Source organism: Mytilus trossulus, chromosome 10, assembly GCF_036588685.1.
Source record: "Mytilus trossulus isolate FHL-02 chromosome 10, PNRI_Mtr1.1.1.hap1, whole genome shotgun sequence".
NCBI classification, from domain to species: Eukaryota; Metazoa; Mollusca; class Bivalvia; order Mytilida; family Mytilidae; genus Mytilus; species Mytilus trossulus.
The window spans coordinates 65,818,656-65,832,735 of record NC_086382.1 but is presented as its reverse complement, the minus strand read 5'-3'; the positions used below and the strand labels follow the sequence as shown (position 1 = coordinate 65,832,735).

Here is a 14,080-nt window from a genome sequence, read left to right as displayed (position 1 = left end):
AAGGTAAATATGGAGACACATCTGTTCTTTTAGTTGTAAAACTTGTTATAAGTGTTACATTCAATAAATTGAGGACATAAAAGTTACTATGACGACTGCAGTTGCAAAATATTCATATTTCGTAATTCTATAACATTTAAATATACATTTTCTTCCTTTTAACTATTATATGCTATACTATACTGTATTATTAGTATGATAGTCCCAGCTTAATTCCGAATGATTTTGTTATTGGGATGGGAGGTGGGGCAGTTGGATAACTTGAATAAGAGGGACGAAAGATACCAGATGGACAGTTAAACTCATAGATCAAAAATAAACTAACAACGCCATGGCTAAAAAATAAGACAACCAAAAAATGGAACAAAAGAAACAACTTTAAATTCAAATAAGTCATCACCAGAATTATCAGAATATCTTTCGTTCGGAACCATGTATTTATTTATTGTCCAACGTGCTGCGTTTTCACACTCTGTAGTTTTTTTAGTATGCGGGACAAGTGGGATGGTTACACTGTCTCTCTCTTTTTTTTTATTTTGTTCAATACTTTTAATTTGTTTTCAACTTCGATTTACATGTAAATCATATATAAACTGAAACTAATATTTTCATCAAAAAAATTTTAATGTATCACAGACGTTTGAAAATTATACAATTGAAAGTAAGTAAAACATTGTCGTTAATGTCACTATCACTGTCACTGCTGTCTGCCAGATCAATTATCAATCTCTCCATTTGTTCGTCGATTACAATGTCTCTTTTGCTGTATTCTTCTTCGATAATTGCAACATGACGGCAAGTTTTCTCCCAATCAGAAACTGTGATATCTGCCACTGCTTCATCGTCAATCCTGTGGGTAACGTTTCCTGAGGCGACACTTTGTTTTACTTGGTTCCATATCAGTTCTATAGGATTTAGATCTGGATGATAAGGAGGGAGACGTAAAATTTCATGTCCTTTCTCTCTGGCGATATTGTCTATAACATATTTTGGCGTTTGGTTGTTGGCTTTTGCTAAAGCAAGAAGCTGCGGACGAAGAAGTTTATTGTCAAACTGTATTTCGTGTAATCGAAGATAAGCCTGAATATCTGCTTTCTTGGTATTAGTTGTTGGACATTTGTCAAACTGTACAGAATGGTATGATGCATTGTCCATTATTATAACGCTCTTTTCGGGTAGGTTGCTCAAGAGTTTTTCTGTAAACCACTTTTTAAAGTTCTCACCATTCATCTCTTGATGGTAGTCACCAGTACACGATTTAGCCTTGTAAATCAGTAATGCATTTGGTACAAATCCCAACATTCCGCCCCCGTGAACGATGATAAGACGTTGTCCACGGCTTACTGGTTCTAAAACCCAGCATTCATCTTCCTGTTGCCAACATTTCTTTGCAGTATATGCAGTGTCAATCCACGTCTCATCTATGTACACCAAGTTCATACCTTTCTTGCGGTAATCTTTTATACTGTTCAATTTTCAACGATGGCATCCTTCTCGATCAGAACCCTTCTCTTTGTTTGAGAGCGCTTCCACTTGAAACCAAGTTCCTTCACAATTTTCAGAAGTAGTGATTTACTGCCGGGAAAATTAATGTCACACTTTAGCGATTCATAAAGTCTATCAATGGTTGGCAACTGACGGCGAACTGTGTAAAATTCATGAATCTTCTGTCTTATGGCACATTTATCGAAGTCATCAACAGGCTTATATGGACCTCTTACTTTCTGTCTCCCTTTTTCACTTTTCTCACGTCGAATTCTCCGTATAGTAGCCTCGCTAACCAGGGTAGCTTCTGCTGCTCTTTCTGTGTGTGCTTTTACTGGCGTGGATGTCGGTTGCTGAATCTACGACTCAAAAAACTTTGACACGTTGTAGACTATTTCTTTTGAATGAGAGGAAAGTATTCGCTTACGCTAGGCCATGTTTCGTAATACAGAATGATTTAACAGGATTATAAGATGTGCTTAAATAGTAAATCTAAAAAGCGGTAAAATATTCACGCGTAAACCGAGAATTTCTTTCTTTAAAGCTTGTATTATGATTATATTTTAGGAAGGAAAAATGGGGTGTAAATATCTTATTTTTAATATATATTTTTTTATAATATAAATCTCATAATAAGAAATATTTTAATAGAATAATACCAGAGCTGGTACTTTCAAATACTGAGCTATAGCACATATAAATATTTTTTATTTCAAAATTGTTCTACACCTCCCATATCATGCACTCATCCTTTAGAAAATTCGTTAGGTGACACTGATAGGTGATTAGAAATCAATAACAATTATAACGGAAATCATCCTTATCACACACATCTTTGAATAGACTGTCCTTATGCAAATTAAAACTTAAGCTCCGCTCGATCAGTTGAAATCACATTGGTAATAAACATTGAGTTTTATCAATGGGAACGCAATTGTGTTTAGTTTACGTGTGAGTTACACTAACACAACACCGAATTTAGGTCAATGTGAACACAGCCTAAGTCTTACTTGTGTTTTAATTTTTTTTAATGACATCAATAGCAGCAGTAACCAGAAACTGCACCAGAAATTACATTGAAATAATTCTATGCCGCTTCTATGCCTTCTTATATTTTGTTTTTAGAAGAAAACAATGGAGATCAAATTATTCTTGTTGTCATTTATTTGCAAATTACTGATAAATCGTTTAGATAATTATCCATTGGTTTATGCTTTTTGTACAAATTTTAGTTCATTCAGTAGACTAGAACCTGCACTGTATGAAATCAGAATTTATATATCTGTGATGGAATCTATTTGCCTATTACAGCATATAAAGTGGCACAAATTTGACACAAACAAGTTCATAAAAAGCCTCATCATATATTATAAATCCAACATAGGTTTTCCGGAAGTTAAGAAAGAAATTTTCAACTGATGTGTCGAAAACATTGACGCGACGGTTTGTCACGGAATAGAAGTTCTTTCATAATATAAGTTCTAAATGGAAAACATATCCTGAAATATTATTTCCAAAGGAATACATATATACAGTAGATGTTCCTAACGGATCCGGACTAAATAGTATAGAGAATATTTGTTCCATCAGGTACAGGTATTATGACATTGTTTATAACAAAGTTTCCACTAGAACTTCTGTAAGGTGGAACAAATATACGTTGACGACCTGGTGTTTGAAAGCGTCGTATTTTAATATTCAGCACGCTTAATCAAAACAATTTCTTTGTTTAATAGAACCTCTAAAAAGTATACACAATTGGCATCCTGCTTTGATGTTATATGATATGACGTTTTGGAGGAAACAGACTCGTTTCAGTTGAAAGAAAAATTGACAATAAAAATGCTCATATATGGTAGTCACCTGACTTCCACTGTTGCCAGTTTATAAAATGGGACCAAACCGGTGTCATCTTTTCAACTGATTAAGAATTAAATTTGGAAAAAATCACATCTTTTATGACAATCTTAGAGCAATAACTTCCGTAAAATTACTTATATACATCGCCTTTCATAATTACGGCTACATTGACGCTGGAAAAAACTATGGACGGCGGGAAAGCGCAGTTCTACAGAGAGGCACAAGTTTTGCAACGTCACAGATAAGAAACGTCGAGATGCTTTTGGCGCGACAAAGCAAGAAAAAAACTCGGCAGCAAGAGGGTTAACATAAAAATTGAAAGTGAACTGACAATGCCCTGGCTAACAAACAAAACCCAGGGGTTAAACAATAGCAAACAAAACATTTGCAAAACAACATAGAAAATTGAATACTGAGCAACACGAACCTCAAAAGACTGGGATTGATCTCTAAGGTTTCACACCACCAATTACTCCCTCAAATTTAGAACGTATGTGAAAGTAGGCCTACTCGAAGTACTATATATATACCATGGTTTTTACGAGTTAAAATATTTAAACCAACGAATCCGATGTAAATGGGGACGAAGTCTGTATGAATTATTTTTTTGTAACCTAAATATTTGTTAAAAAAATAAGAAACGGAAATACCGTAACGTTTCCGATTTTGGTTCTGTTGTTTGGGATTTTAGTTATGACGTTATTTAAGTTATGACGTCATATGCAATGTATAACAAAGAAACGCTATCATCAGTAACGTTTATTCATATCAAGGAATTATTAAAAATGAAATTGGTATTGCATTCCTTCCTATTTTGTACTAGTCTGATAAATATATATTATACTCAAAGTTTTATATAAACGAGAGCGGAAAAAGGAAGTACATGTACTTTGTAGATCTCTGCGCAGATGCGGGAATTCAAAACATGACATAAAAAAAATTGAACGATTTTGAATTCATTAGCACAATGAAAATTTTGGGAACATTTTCCCGATTTTTTGTTTTTAATCATTGGTCATGTTGATTTTTCTACTGTTATTGACACTGTCCATTTTGAGCTAAATTTACTTGTTTATGAGTTTGCATTCAAAATTGAGGATTAATGCACTCCATAGTATACTAATTTAAGATTTCAAGAAAACTAGGGGTATTTTTAGTGGTACCTCTATTCGGAAGACCTCTTCTTTTTTTATATGATTTTAAACATCTGTTGAAAATTAACATGTAGAAAGCTGATACATGTACGATTCAGGATATACAAAATGTACCTGGTTTCTATTAAGATAAAATATTTTAGAAAGCTGTGAAAATTGCAAACTTTGGTCAAACAAATAGGGACTTTTAATTGGTGGTATGACACCTCTAATGCACCGGAATGGTAAGGAGATCCTGCTCCACATGTGGCACCCGTCTGTCGTGTTCCTTATGGTTCATTTTAATAACTAAACAACGTTAATATGCAACAGTTATATAGTCATCAACTGTATTAATGATTCGCTTTGAACATTCTAACAACTTATTTACCATGTTAACTATTACAATTATACCTATAATTCCTTAAACGTTTTTAATGATTTTTGTTCAAAACTAGAATAAGATTTCAAGTTAACCATTGACTTTTGTGGGAAATTGTTTGGTCTCTGCCTTACCTAGAGTTGAAACTCTCTCCTGTTCAATATTGTGTGGCTGTCTGAACTTATCGTCGAAACATAACAATTTTAAAACATCCAGCTGATTTTAAAATTTCACTGATCTATTTTTGATTGATCACAGTGACATTATAATGACATGCTGATTGATAGCGTGGACTTCTCTTGTTTAGCTCACCTGGTCCAAAGGGTCAAGTGAGCTTTTTTCATCACTTGGCGTCCGTGGAACGTCGTTTGTTAACACAAATCTTCTTCTCTGAAACTACTTGGCCGAACTTAACCAAACTTGGGCATAATTATCACTTGGGTATCAAATTTTAACAAATGTGTCCAATGACCACACCTGCCAACCACCATGGCTGTAATGGCTAAAATTATAACTTTGGGGTGAAATGCAGTTTTTTGCTGCTAGTTGCTGGGTTGCAACCCCTGAATTGATAATTCTAAGGAAATTTGCAGCTTGGGATAAAGCCCCGCGCTCTTATTTTCATAGTATATACCTTTCTATACACTAACTGACACATATTCATGTAAGGAACTTGGAATAGTGTTCATTTTCAATTATATCAGAAAAAGTAGTAGTTGTCTTCAGATGTCATATCACTACATTCGAAAAAAAACAAGTCTGAGTGTCAACTAAAAATTAGGTTCTACGTGAGCACAATCCAGCACACAAATAAACGGTTTTAACGTATTCACTCCTATCATGCCTCTAAAATGTTCAAATTATGCAGAATATCTTTTAATGTTTGATTACAAGCACATAAACTCGACATTTCCGCAATTGTATTGTTAATATTTGCATAAGAAATTAATCAGTTGTCAATTTGCATTATTCAAAGTACATATAATAAAAGCTCCGCCTCGGTTTCGCAAACTGTTTTTGGTATATCTGCATATACGTCAAAGTATATGATACGGTCGATACTTCTTTAAATGACCAACCTCTAGTAATAAAATCTAGATACAATTTCTTTGTCGAGTTTTTTTAAAAATACATTTCGAAACAACTGTACTAATCGTACACAACCTTGTTGGCGTCAAAGATTTATGTATAAACTAGCTTTGACACAATCCATCTCATTTGCTGAAAAACATCTTTTACGAAAATAAGTTGATGAATTGTTTATACTGATCTTAGTCTACATTAATCATATCGGTATTTTGACTACTAAAAACTCAGGTAACTTATAAAATAAATTACCAATTAAAGGTTTCATAAATCATAAGTACGTTTGATTTCAAATCATTTAAATCTGATTTAATACATCACCACGTTTGAAACGGAGGAAGGTTGTCTGTATAGAAACAAAGGGTTTTTCCATTATTTTTGTACGATGCCCAACAAAATATCTTTTTCGTTGTGAATTTCTCACCTGCAAGAACTCCACATTCCATACACAGATGATACAGAATGGGATTTGAAAATTGTATGTCTAGTGTAACAGTTTGATCATAAACAACTAGTTCTTTGTTTGGATCATAAAATGTATATTCCTTTCCAGATTGAATCTTAACTATAAAACGATTGCAACTTCTTTTGTTAGGCGGTGTTCCTTCTAAAATTCCTTTAAGTTTAGGATTAAATTGTCTGAAATGTAAAGTGTTCGGTTCATCTCCAAGCATATTTGATTCTATATTCGACATTGGAACTTCAACTACATATGAACTCCTCAGAAGCTTACACATATGTTTATGTAGTAGCCAATGTTTTGACTGACACTTCCTTGAACAGTATGTTGCCTTTTTACATTTGGAACATGATTTTAAATTATGTAATACTTGACGGCAATAACTGCAGGCTTCGATTAAACGTACAACTTCATTTGGGTGTTGTGTTCCTTTGTCGTTATTCCTCAGTACATTTGTACTTGTTATTACAGGCGGTCTTGAATATCCCATAATTTCACCGTTCCCCACAAAACAATCAGACAAGTCCGTCTTCATTTTGTTTAAAAAACGTTCTGCTGAATTCACTGTATACACACCTGGACCAGTGTGATCCCTTATAGTGTTCCCATCAATTATAACCGACGCAGTATAGTTGTGGCCGATTCTGATTCCACCACATTTGTTATCAAAAATGTCATTATTAAGAATATATGCCGAAGATCTCGACTTCACCATCGTGCCCCATAGATGATTAGAAAAGATTCTATTTCCTTTGATTTCGACGAAACAGCCATCACATGATACGCCACAAAGACCATTTTGTCCAATATCGTTATCAATAATAACAGCTCTTGAGGCACCAGTTTCGTTCATCTTTGGCGATTCATGAGAATCTAATACTCCTCCACACCATATACCTTCTGCCCCATTTCCCTGAATTATGTTTTCTTCAATAAAACCATAACCGTTAGGTCCAATAGCAATACCATGGGTCTGATTTTCTAATATGGTATTTTTACTTATTTTGACTGCGCCTTCATTTCTAGCTTCAATTCCCATTTGTCTCATATTCTGCACGTTACAGTTTTTGATTTCCATGAACGAACCTTTTCCTTCTGACAAAACACCACCACCTCCACACCTATTCAGTAAACATGCGTCTAGGTACGCAATTCCTCCGTTGAATACCATTATTCCAGGAAAACCGGCTTGTCCAAAAGAAATAGTTCCGAAAAGCAACTTATCTTCCTTGTATGCCTGCCTACATTTCAACGGATTTATACATCCTATCTTTCCTGTGCATTTTGGAAAAGTATCACATCCTGCTTTCCCGTTTGAAAATTTACAGTTATAAAACGTTGCGATCGAATTCTCAAGAACTGTGATGTGATTGCCTGAAACAAAATTAACTTTTTCAAAGTGTGTCTTAATCGTTTGTTCAGGTTCAATATCAACTGGAAAAGCGCCTTTCGGTAAACGACAAATTTGTAAACCTGGACCTGTGTCAATATCGACATCGTCTTCTATACCGATGACCTGGATACTCTTTGTTGTTATGAGTGGTTCGTTAAATGTATAGAGTCCCTTTCGTAACAAAAGCGTAGTGAATGGTCTGTCTGTTAACGACATTATGTCTTGTTGTAAACATTCTGGCCTTTCAACTATTTGATAATTTATTATGGGATAAGATATTTTCATGTTGTATTCAAGGAGACAAGGGGGATATTTATAGGATGCAATGCAAGCTGAAGCTAATCCCATAGCTTCCATGGTGGGAGGAAACGATCCTTCTTCTATCAATCCCGAAATGGCATAGGCTTTCCAACAATATCCTTTCCAATTGATAGAGGCAATTTCTATACATTTATTTGCATCAGAAAAGGCGTGTACAAAGTCCCTTATTCGAATATAAGCTAAACATCTGTTAGAAAATAATCTGCTATCAATAGTTTCAATAGAACTAGACCTTATACCTTCAGTGTAATACCGTATAGCATCTAGATATCTCTGCTCTTTGAATGCTTCATTTCCAAGTAATCTTAAATCTTCAGCCCTATATGTTACGACTGATGTATAGTCAGGAGTTTCTATTTCGACAGGAACAACAGACATTAAACAGTCTACAATTTTCTCTCGATCTCGTTGGAGCAGCGGTATTTTTATTCTTGTAAGATCATTGTAAAAATGTGTATCAACCTCCACAGTTGTCATTATTCGAATCATCTGTGCTTGATCCGCAAGTGCTATAGCTTGTCTTTGATGAATGCTGTGATATAAGGCTGTTGTTTGTAATATTCTTAAAATTTCTTTGTTGAAGAAAAGTTCGTGCTCCGGAATCTCGTCTTTCTTAAGATTGAAAACGTAATGTTTTATTGAATTTGCGTTGGCTGCTAACTTGCTCCATTTTACGAGGGTTCCCCTTTCACTCTTCTTTTTTAAGGCGTCGCTATAAAGAATATCCGCAGGGGATAGACTAAAATATAACGCGTTATTAACCATGCGTGTAGCATGTTGAAGAATCAAATAACAATGTTCGACGGACATATTATCTCTAATAACCTCTTGAACTAACCTATGAACCGAGAGAGACGTATCATGTACTCGCTGAAACAATGAGAATCTCGTTAAAATTTCAATGACCTGTTTGCATCCCATTTCATCTTCAAGAACTTCAACCAAATTACTATCTTCTACAAGTGGACTTCCTACATTTACAAGTTCTTTTGGAATATCATCTGCAAACAAAAATGACGCAATGTGCATTACGGTTGCAGCAGCCATACCAAGGCCTTCATTTTCCGATTGCCTAGTTATGTAATCAATATTCAATTGCCAAGTTGTCGCTATCGCTAGTCTATCTCTGCTGATCTTCCTTACAGAAGGTGCTGCCTTCAATAATTTCAAACGTTTCTTTTTGAATTTGTTGACGTACTCACTAAAGGCACATTTAATGCTTTTTATATGTGCAGCTGCTTGTTCTAATGCTAATGGCAATCCCCCAAGCTCTTCTACTAATGTCATTATTGTATCGTCATCATTAGTGCAGTTTATTCCTGTTCTCCTCTTTAGAAATTCTAACCCTTCTTCTATTTCAAATACATTTAAAGTAATGCAATCCTCTTTCTTTACAACCATTGATTCTTCAACTTCATTGGGTTCGCGTCGGCTAGTAATAATAATATGTCCACGAGTACTCCGTTTCCAACTACCTAACAATAATTCTTTTGTATTGTCAGAAAGGTATTCTTCGTCTATATTATCCACAACTAAAAGCCATCTTTCATTCAAATTAGAAAACCATTTGAGGGTTTTTTTTAAAGTTTCTCTGAAGTCTTTACCAGTCGAATCAACATCAAGGGCTAATATTGTAAGGGAATCTTCTAATGTATCTTGTGTCTCTGCTGACATCCAAAACACACCGGCTGGATAAAACTCCTGCGAACGCCATGCAAACTCAATTGCAAGCGTTGTCTTTCCACAACCACCTAATCCGCATATGACTAAAGTATGATTTGCATTATTTTTGCCTATACAACTGTCTTTAAGTTTACATAACTCCGTTTCCCTAGCAACAAATGATTCTGGTCGATTTGGTGGATAAAAAAGCGTTTTTCCGACAGGCTTAGACATCGGCAAATAATTTGTGAAATCTTTAATGTCAACCTTTATTTCGGTTATATCAGATTTTATGTCCGATATATCTTCCCTAATTTTTTTATTTTCGTTTTCAAGCTCACTCACGTGTTTTGCTGTAGAATCATCCCTTATTTTCAACATCTCGACATTTTTAGCAATTGCAGCCGTGTTAGAAACATTTGCTTCAATCTTCAGTCCTTGTTCAGTTTGAACGTTTTCAATGGCTAATGATCTATCATATAAAACACTAACTTCTTTGTTCAGGTTACTAATATCTGTTTTTTGTTCATTTTGTTTCGATTCAATACTGCTAATACGACTACAAGCTAACATTATTTCACCATTTATTTTGAACATAGCAGCATGCACCTGTGCAAATATCGAGTCCGTTCCCGATTTCATTTTCAACGCATAATCAGCCAAAGCACGTGTCTGTTGTCGGATTTCTTTTACAACTTGCTGGGTGACTCCATAGCCTTGAAGAAACATAAATCCTGAAGATAAAAAATAAATATCTTTTATAATCGAAAAAAACACTTGTCGAAAAAAAAACCCGCCAAATATTTTGTGAGTATTGGCAATACACACTCCCCAATAGATTAAAAATTCATCGTATTAGAACACAATGCTTTTTAATCTATACATTTTAATTGTATAAACTAAATAAGAGATATCAGTTCAATATCTTCAAGCATGACAAAAAAGGGTTTAAAACTGATTATTTTGGTGAATTTTCTCAGTCAAAGAACCAGGACTCTCGACGTCGTCGGTCTGGGACAAAAAACGGTGATTTCAAAGGACAAAGAAGACATAAATATAAAAGAGTAAAACAATGGGTTTTTCTTGTTTCATAAGGCATAAATGTGTGAGAACCCACTGGTAGAAACGCTAAATTAAATATTTCAAACACTAACAGCACAAATGGTAAATAGAGATGTACGGTAAAATCAGGTTAAAAAATCAACTCAGATATTAGGGTAGATCGATCTTCCTCAGCCATACTGAATAGTTTTAAGGATATTTGCTTGTCATGTTTTGGGGTCTTTGTCAGATTTTCGAAATCCTCTGGTTTTATTTTTTTTTAATGCCTTGAACAAATTTGCCCATAGAACCCCATTTTTAAAAGAATTATAAATTCTTATTTATTTTTTAATAGTTTTTGAGAGCTTTAGCTGGTGATTTTAAAGTATGAAAAGTCAAAAGAGAACATTTTCCCGACAAAATTTCAATTGCTTATATCTCGAAAACAAGCACATTGACCCCTTTATTTTTTTTGGCTTTTTAAATCTGATGACACTCTAATAACGGGAAATACAATACACAAGACACAATGTCGCTATAGACAACCACCTAGCATTGGATCATGATTTCACCATCATTGTTTTATCCACAATGTTGAAAACATTTTCTTCAACCTGTCAAATGCTTGTTATATTCTCTCCAATGCTGGAGATTAATACATATTACTAAATCACCTTCCTTATTCCATTTAAACCATTTGTACAGTTGTAGGAAAATTAATCGTACATTGCGTTGCAGTAACATATATCGTTTTTTTTTAAACCATTGTTTAGTTTTATTATTTGGTGTTTCTATAGAATATTATGGAAACTTGAGGTCACATGGTTACTAAAGCTTTAACGCAGGGAAAAACGTTGAAAATTATATTGGTTTGCTTCAAATGATGATTGTTTTCTTAAATGCAATTAAATGTTATGTGAAATGTTGTCTATAGTAATGGGAAGGATAGGTTTGTTTATTTTCTTCTTTTTAGTAGTTCGAATAAAAGAGCTAACATGTTTAATTTCATTTTTAGATAATGCAATTCAATTTAAGATGAATTACCGTTTGTCTCCCATTTGGTCAATTCTGCCAGTAAGCTTGCTTCGTCTGTTGTGTTCAGCTGAAGACATCTTACTAATTGATGCAACAGCTGGAATGCAGTTTGATATTTAAGGGAGTCCCATTCATCAAAATTACAATGTGCCCATGGGTTCCGTACATCCGAACGTAGCTTTAAAAGATTGGTTGAAATAAATACAAAATAATCATAAGTTTTATCATTAATGTAAATAATAATATTCAACCGGTTTTTTTATTCCTGATTTCATGTTCTTAATGATTGAGTCTTGTCTTTTGTTCGTATGGAAATGATTAAAATTTGGTATACAACTATGAAAGGAAAACAGTTATTGTCTCATGTTTCTCTCTGATTGTTTAAAATAAATAAGATATCAATCCATGCAAATGAAATAGAGAAATACTTTCAGAATTTACTGTGCCACAACATGTCTGTATTGGCGAATAGTATACAAATAACACATAGCTGAGAGGGTGATAGAGCAGATGGTTACTCCAAGAAAATATTGACAAGTATGTCGAGCTGACTTTTGTAGTCAATAAATAAAATTGAGAATGGAAATGGGGAATGTGTCAAAGAGACAACAACCCGACCATAGAACAAAACACATCAGCAGAAGGTCACCAACAGGTCTTCAATGTAGCGAGAATATGTTATACTTAGTTAGATTATTTGAATGAAAGGCAACGTTAATTTACTATTTTAATCACTGATTTGAAAAGGATTTACTAACTTTTAAACAATTCTTCTGGAAAAGTTGAACGTGAATCAATGATGATTTTACTCTTTTTGTTATGTCGATTGTGTTCATTAATCACCAAAAGTATTTAAGTATTTACACATTTTCGATTTTCCATAGTGTATGGAACACTAAGACAGGCTATTTTATGTCCATTTCCGATAAATGCTACCATTATATGATGTGATTTTACAATTATTTAATGTCAAAACGATATGAATGAGCGTAATATGTGTATTACTTGTAAATTATTTTTTACCTTCTATATATTTCTAGGGATGTGATTGGTTAAAAGCGTCCGCGAGAAGACCGTGTATATTTGATATTAGGTTAGTAGGGAGGCGGGGCTTATTCCATACACGGTTAGTAGTGAAGTTACGTCCCTTTATATTCCATATTAGGTAGTAGTGATGCGGGGCTTATTTCATACACGGTTAGTAGTGTTGTTACGTCCCTTTATAAAAACAAAACGGAACTGAGAAAAAATCTTAAAAGGTTTCAACATACGCAGAAATTGATGATTAAGATTTAAATAAATTCATCAAACACATTAAAACCTATCTCTTGCACGTTAAAGAAACTTTGTAGATTTCGAAAAAAAGCAGGCTAATGCCGCTCCGGCGCACCGCAAAGTGGAAAAGGGATGAATATAAGTAGCAAAACTTGTTTCCCAATCCACTAAAAATAAATAGGTTTAAACTAATTAAACTAATTGAACTAAAACCTAGCAAGTTGTTATCGTTGGCTATTGTTCTTGTAGGATCAATGGAAGTAGTTTCTTAATGCTAACAGTATTGAAGAATGGCTTGCTCATTTTGATAGATCACAAGTCTAAATTTTACACGTTAAGATAGTCGGTAAGATAAATTCGTTACATAGTGTGCTAGTGACGTAATACGGTATATAGCTTCGCTCTCACCCAATAGGGAATTTACTGACCCCACGTAAACCGTATTAGGTCACTAGCACACTATAAAACTAATAAAGTCAAGAAATGGAAAAGCGTTTAACAATGTTTACGTTGATGTTGTTTACCGAGCCCTGAAATTTATATACACTCCTGTTAAACTGATCAGTTCTTTGCATAAACATCATATTCGGAAAGGTTACCAATTGAACACTGTAATTAGATATTCCAATTTTAGTTATGTAAGTAAACTAATTGAATTTGATATCAGTAAATTAAAACTGCGAGTACTCTTAGATCTATATGTAATCTGTGGGAATTTTTTATGGGAAATTAATTGTGAAATGTTTTCTGTAAACGACAAAATCATTGGAAAGCAGCAAACCTTCCCCCTAATGTACGTCGATCATACTTGACTAAGTACCAGGATGTCCTACAACAAAATATGTCATATGTGGAAAAGCTATATACATATATTCTGAAGTCAAAAATCTGTCACATGAAAGTGGTCTATCGTCCGTCACCGGAGAAAACTCGTCATTTATGTGCAT

At 34.1% G+C, this 14,080-nt stretch overlaps 2 protein-coding genes across 2 annotated transcripts in view; both read right to left on the bottom strand.

Annotated features, from left to right (window-relative positions):
• Window positions 1-630: 630 nt before the first annotated feature.
• Window positions 631-1,440, bottom strand: LOC134688078 (uncharacterized). The gene has a single exon (XM_063548546.1). It carries the CDS (start codon window positions 1,438-1,440, stop codon window positions 631-633), a length of 810 nt encoding a protein of 269 aa, XP_063404616.1.
• Window positions 1,441-4,121: 2,681 nt separating this feature from the next.
• The window catches only part of LOC134688391 (uncharacterized), a 33,801-nt gene continuing 23,842 nt past the window's right edge, over window positions 4,122-14,080 (bottom strand). The window contains exons 4-5 of the mRNA XM_063549088.1: window positions 11,868-12,036; window positions 4,122-10,516 (exon numbers count right to left, since the gene is read on the bottom strand). Coding sequence (XP_063405158.1) covers window positions 6,264-10,516; window positions 11,868-12,036 — 4,422 coding nt within the window. The 3' untranslated portion in view covers window positions 4,122-6,263. The remainder of the gene's footprint in view (window positions 10,517-11,867; window positions 12,037-14,080) is intronic.